Source organism: Colobus angolensis, unplaced genomic scaffold, assembly GCF_000951035.1.
Source record: "Colobus angolensis palliatus isolate OR3802 unplaced genomic scaffold, Cang.pa_1.0 Scaffold149, whole genome shotgun sequence".
NCBI classification, from domain to species: Eukaryota; Metazoa; Chordata; class Mammalia; order Primates; family Cercopithecidae; genus Colobus; species Colobus angolensis.
Window position 1 is genome coordinate 3,333,525 of NW_012114588.1, and position 6,696 is coordinate 3,340,220.

General features: G+C 50.1%; 1 protein-coding gene across 1 annotated transcript in view; it reads left to right on the top strand.

Moving 5' to 3' along the window:
• The window catches only part of PLOD1 (procollagen-lysine, 2-oxoglutarate 5-dioxygenase 1), a 55,952-nt gene extending 50,395 nt beyond the window's left edge, over nucleotides 1-5,557 (top strand). Inside the window, exon 19 of the mRNA XM_011935836.1 lies at nucleotides 4,668-5,557. Coding sequence (XP_011791226.1) covers nucleotides 4,668-4,823 — 156 coding nt within the window. The 3' untranslated portion in view covers nucleotides 4,824-5,557. The remainder of the gene's footprint in view (nucleotides 1-4,667) is intronic.
• Nucleotides 5,558-6,696: the final 1,139 nt, after the last annotated feature.

A 6,696-nucleotide genomic window follows, 5' to 3' on the forward strand; every position in this document is an offset into this window, starting at 1 on the left:
GGATCACCTGCGGTCAGGAGTTCGAGACCAGCCTGGTCAACATGGTGAAACCCCGTCTGTACTAAAAACAAAAATTAGCCGGGCTTGCTGGCACACGCCTGTAATCCCGGCTACTCAGGAGTCTGAGGCAGGAGAATCGCTTGAGCCCGGGAAGCGGAGGTTGAGCTGAGATCGCACCACTGCACTCCAGGAGCTTTGGAGTCAAAGGGAGCTAATATTTCAAATCCCAGCTTAGACAATCGACTAACAGTCTATAAATCTTCGAGTATTCCAGCCCTCTGTTTGCCCCATAGAGTTGAGAATTAAGTGAGATACTTTACAGTAGCTGAACACATTGGCTTTCAGTCAGTTCTTCTGTTGCTCAGTAGTCAGCTGTTCCACAATCCTCAAGCCCAGTTTTTTTCCTGGTTTTGCTCTGTTCTCCTCTCCCCTCTCTAGATGTACCTTTACCAGGGCTCCTGCAGGGACCTCCCTGGTACCTCACACCCGCACATGGCAGAACACATGTTTGTGCACAGCCAGGATTGGTCCCACACCTCTGCGTTTTTTCCCCCCAGGGCACTTCCTCACATGCCAGTGCAACTCCACAATACCTCAATGAGTAAGCTTCCCTCAGGGATGAGTTTGTTTGGCTTGAAACCTGATTAGACATGTTTTGTACAGCAGTATTTTTTTTTGGGAGGAGGACACCTGATCTATCTCCCTTTTCTTTTCTAATAAGTCAGGACTGGTGGAGTCAACACAAGTCAATCAATAACCAACCTCAACCTGAGACAAGACAGAAGAGAACTCAGAATCTTTTTGTCTTTTGGACTCCAGCCATGTCCATGATGCCTGCATTGTGAAGATCTCTCACCATCCAAAAAAGTGAGTAGTAGCTGTGACTTCTGGCACCCTGGATTTGAGTTGAGTGGACAGGGGCGTGCTCTCCTGGACCTCTGGTGGCAAGTCTCTTGGATGGCATCCTCTTTGTATAGAGCCACAGCTTTCTAACTTCTGTTGAAAAACTGCTGTATCTCTTTTCTACTTCCGTGAAAGATTTCGCTGGTTGCTTAGAGAGCCTGTTTAAAAGTTGACAGTTCAGGAAGTGGCTGGGATCTCTTGGGCTCCCTGAAGAATTAAGTCTCTGTCTCCCTCATTTGGTCTTCTCTGCAGTGCTGGCTCTTCCCCGTCTCTGCCCAGCACAGATTGGCTCCTTGTCACTGCTCTTCTAAGATTCTGCTCTGTCCCCTTTACCCTGTGTACTCTTTTGTTTCGATTTCTCAGCTTCTCTTCTTTTCCAGTTGTGCCAGCAGACGATCTGTGGATCCATTTTATTTTCCCTGCTAGGAGTTGCTGTACATAACACTGGGTAAGGAGGTGGTGTGGATTCAGGGACTGTGCTTGGGATCCAAACACACCTTGCAGTGAATTTTGCTACTGTTGTCTCTACTCCCGAGATACCTAATACTCCTTGACTGATAGCCTAGGTTGAGGCAAAACTTTTGACCACCTTGGAGGGCTAATAGGAGTTTCCATTTAGAACTAGGTTCATTTTTGGTCTTAGGTTAATATTTGTCAATACTATGCCCCTGGCACTTTTTGGGCATAGGGGTGAGAGAGTACCAGAAAGAATGGGCCTTTCCCTAAAGCGTGATCCTCAGGATTTTATTTTATTTTATTTTATTTTTTATTTATTTTATTTTATTTTTGAGATGGAGTCTCGCTCTGTCGCCCAGGCTGGAATGCAGTGACACAGTCTCGGCTCACTGCAAGCTCCACCTCCCGGGTTCACGCCATTCTTCTGCCTCAGCCTCCCGAGTAGCTGGGACTATAGGTGCCCGCCACCACGCCCAGCTAATTTTTTGTATTTTTAGTGGAAACAGGGTTTCGCTGTGTTAGCCAGGATGGTCTCGATCTCCTGACCTCGTGATCCGCCCACGTTGGCCTCCCAAAGTGCTGGGATTACAGGCGTGAGCTACCGCACCCGGCCCGGGATTTTAAAAGCTATTACACAGAAGGGTTTTTTAATTGAATATATTTGTGAAATGCTGAATTCAATGCAGTTAAACTAGTGTCTTTACAATAAGCCTTCCTTCACAAACTCTTTCCTGTGCTCGTGTGCTCCACTGAGGGGAATAGTAGCATATGGTGTTTTACAAACTGATTCTACTATTGAAGCTTCTTTAGATGGAATATTGGGTGCAAGTAGAGTTCTGTGGACCACACTTTGGGAAGTGCTGCCAGAGACTATCTAAAACAGTAATCTCCGGAGCACTTACGAGGCAGTCACAGCTTGAAGTGTGACGCTTAGTGTGTAACTGATACTGGAGCCAGGCTCTCAGGCTATATGCTTGTGGGATGGTCCCCACGTGCCTGTGGCAAGCTCTGTGGTGAAGCAGAGATTATCAAGGCTTTCCAGAGGAGGAGCAGGAACCCAGCTGCCCCGCATCACTCCGGAGGAGTAGGGAGTCAGCAGTCAAAGCCTTGAGATAATTGGGGGACACCAGATGTGATAAAAACCGGGTCTGTGATGTCGTTTGTTCTCTATGAGGCATCAGAGGAGGCTTCATGGAGGGAGTGACACTTGAGTTGGGTGTAGAAGGACAGTAGGAGTATGCCAAATGGGTGGAAAAGGAAGGAGGACTCCAGGCAGAAAGCAGCTCATGCAACACAAATGTGGACTCTCAGCTTGCAAGTTAGCAGAGCCAGATAAATGAGGCAGAGTTTGGAGGGTTTGACGGTAGATTTTACACCAGGGGTTTGGAGGCAGCTGCAGGCTGGTTATTGGTGAGAGCAGGGAGGCTCCTGGATAGGCTGAGCTCCCAGCAGACCTTGTAACCTGGAGCTCCCAAGCTTCTACTGGTGTACACGCTGTTGAGTCTTGCAGTTAGAGAGCACTGATGCTTTTGGTTTTATATCCCCTGGGCTTGCAAACATTGACCAGAACTTAAAGGCATATGCTTCTGATAGTGGGGAACTTGCTTCCTGCAGCAAGTCACTTCTGGAGTGGGGCATCGCTGATCCTTCCCCAGCTGACCTATGTATTTGATCTCCGTGGTAGCGGGTAAGGGAGTGGTGTGTGTGGAGTGAGTTGGCGGAATTACCTCTGCCCTGCCTGAAGTCTGGGTTTTCATGGAGAGAGTCTTGTGATCTTGCTGGTAGAGTTTGTTGTTATTGCTTTATAACATGTAAAGCTGCTTTTAGCTCCTACTGTGTGTGAAGCACATTGCTTGCATCATCAGCTTTAGTCTTCTCACAGTTGAGATGGTATTGTGGTGTTAGGATATGGGTTTCATCCACGGACCCAGGCCTATAACTCCTATCTATAGCCCTTGTTCTGGTTTCGTGTTATAATGTTAGATGTGGTAGGCCTCAGGGGCAGGCCTCTGACCTTCTCTGGCTCTCCTTCCACCCTATTCTTTCCCCATCTTTCTGATTGTGGGCCTTAAAACCCTCCCCTGAGAGAGTTGGATCCTGTATCCTGGGGGAAGGAATGCTGATGTCATGAAGCTTCCATAAAAATCCAAGAGGACAGAGTTCAGGGAGCTTGCAAATAGCTGAACAGGCGGAGGTTCCTGGAGAGAGGCCTGCTTAGGGAGGGCACAGAAGCTACACGCCTCTTCCCCCGTACCTCGCCCTAAGGGTTTCTTCATCTGTATCCTTTGCGATAGCCCTCATAACCCAGTAAACATAAGTAAGTGTTTCCCTGGGTTAGGTAAGCTGCTCCATCAAATTAATCGAACTCAAAGAGGGGGTCATGGGAACCCCAGCCTAAAGCCAGTCGGTCAGAAGTTCTGGAGGCCCAGACTTGCGACTGGTATGTTTGAGGCGTGATGGTGGAGAGGTGGGGCAGTCCTGGGGACCGAGCCCTCAACCCGTGGGATCTGACACTCCTTCCGGGTAGACAGTGTGGGCACTGAGTGAGAGGACACCCAGCTGGTGTCCTCTGCTTGGTGTGGGGAAGAAACCCCCTCACATTTGGTCACAGAAATCTCTTGTGTTGATTATGGTGTGAGAGTAGAGAAAAAAGACAGTTTGAGACAGTTTTTCTCTCCAACAGGTGTCTTGTTTGTTGTACACATGAAGAAACCAAGGTTCTGTGATGAAATAACTTGCTTAAGTTTAAGCAACCCAGAAATAATATAGTCACAATTTGAACCTGGCTCTGCCTGATTACAAAACCTGTCATATATCATGCCCCATCCCTGATCCCTTTTTTTCTTTTTTCTTTTTTTTTTTAAGAGAGAGACTCTTGCTCTGTCGCCCAGGCTGGAGCACAGTGGTGAGATCTTAGCTCACTGCAACTTCTACCTCCTAGGTTCAAGTGGTTCTCCTGCCTCGGCCTCTGGAGTGGCTGGGACTACAGGCATGCGCCACCACACCCAGCTAATTTTTTGTATTTTTAGTAGAGATGGGGTTTCACCATGTTGGCCAGGCTGGTCTTGAACTCCTGACCTCAGGCGATCCACCCGCCTCGGCCTCCCAAAGTGCTGGGATTACAGGAGTGACCCACCACGCCCAGCCACTACTCTTTGTTTAGTGTCTTCCTTAGGCAGCACTTGTGGCTGTCACTCCAGAAGGCATCCCAAGGCCGGCAGTGCTGAGGGCCACTTGGCCGTGACATACGGGAGAACAGACGGGCAGGGGGCGGTGGAGAAAGGGCACTGGTGCTTTCTGTCTCCCAGGGCGGGGGCTGTCGGTTCCTGCGCTACAACTGTTCCATCCGAGCCCCGAGGAAGGGCTGGACCCTCATGCACCCTGGACGACTCACGCATTACCACGAGGGGCTCCCCACCACCAGGGGCACCCGCTACATCGCAGTCTCCTTCGTCGATCCCTAACTGACCAGGCCTGACCCTCTTGGACCTTTCTTCTTTGCTGACAACCACTGCCCAGCAGCCTCTGGGACCTCGGGGTCCCGGGGAACCCAGTCCAGCCTCCTGGCTCTTGACTTCCCATTGCTCTAGGAGCCACCAATCAGAGAGATTCAGAGAGATTCCTATAGGCCAGAGACGGAACACACCTCCATGGCTGGGGCTCTCCGTGGTGCTCTGGACCCAGCCCCTGGAGACACTGTTCACTTTTACTGCTTTGTAGTGACTCGTCCTCTCCAACCTGTCTTCCTGAAAAACCAAGGCCCCCTTCCTCCACCTCTTCCACGGGGTGAGACTTGAGCAGAACAGGGGCTTCTTCAAGTTGCCCAGAAAGACTCTGTGGGTGAGAAGCCATGGCCAGAGCTTCTCCCAGGCACAGCTGTTGCACCAGGGACTTCTGCTTCAAGTTTTGGGGTAAAGACGCCTGGATCAGACTCCAAAGGCCGCCCTGAGTTTGGGACTTCTGCCTCCGTGGCTGGTCATGAGAGCGAACTGTAGTCCCCTGGAATCAGCGACTCCAGAGAACCTCTTGGGAGACAGAAGAGGCATCTGTGCACAGCTCAATCTTCTACTTGCCTGTGGGGAGGGGAGTGACAGGTCCACACACCGTACTGGGTCATCCTGTCCTGGATGCCTCTGAAGAGAGGGACAGACCGTCAGAAACTGGAGAGTTTCTATTAAAGGTCATTTAAACCACTGAAGAGAAGATGCTCAGGGCGAGTGGGTGTGCATGCATCTTGGTGTGAGTGTCTGCAGGGAGAGGTTTTAAGAGCCCTCTTTTTTTTTTTTTTTTTTTTTGAGACAGAGTCTCACTCTGTCTTCCAGGCTGGAGTACAGTGGTGCAATCCTGGCTTACTGCAACCCCCACCTCCCCAGTTCAAGTAATTCTCCTGCTTCAGCCTCCCAAGTAGCTGGGATTACAGGCACCCATCACCACGCCCGGCTAATTTTTGTTTTTTTAGTAGAGACAGGGTTTCACCAGGTTGGTCTGGCTGGTCTTGAACTCCTGACTTCAGGTGATCCACCCACCTTGGCCTCCCAAAGTGCTAGGATTACAGGCGTGTGCCGCCGCGCCCAGCCACGAGCCCTCTTTTTAGAGCCTTTAAGAAAGGTCATGCTAGCTTCTCGGCCTCCCGAGTAGCTGGGATTATAGGCATGTCCCACCATGCCTGACACATTTTTGTAATTTTTGTAGAGACAGGGTTTCACGGTGTTGGCCAGGCGGGTCTCAAACTCCTGACCTCAGGTGATCCATCCACCTTGGCCTCCCAAAGTACTGGGATTACAGGTGTGAGCCACCCCACCCGGCCTGAAAGTCTTTTAAAAGCCAGGCACAGTGACTCATGGCTGTAATCCCAGCACTTTGGGAGGCCAAGGCAGGTGAATTACCTAAGATCAGGAGTTTGAGACCTGGCTGGCCAACGTGGCGAAATTCTGTCTCTACTAATAATACAAAAAAATTAGGGTTGTTGTTAACTGTTAACTTTTTTCTGATTACAAATGCATCTTCACCATGAAAAAGTCAAACAAAATGGGTAACATGGGGGGCCGGATGCTGTGGCTCACGCCTGTAATCCCAGTACTTTGGGAGGCAGAGGTGGGTGGCTCACTTGAGGTCAGGAGTTCAAGAGCAGCCTGGCCAACATGGCAAAACCCACATCTCTACAAAAAGTACAAAAATTAGCCAGGTGTGGTGGCAGGTGCCTGTAATCCCAGCTACTTGGGAGGCTGAGCTGGGATAATGACTTGAACCTGGGAGGTGGAGGTTGCAGTGAGCCAAGATTGCACCACAACACTCCAACCTGGGGGACAGAACAAGAACCTGTCACCAAAAAAAAAA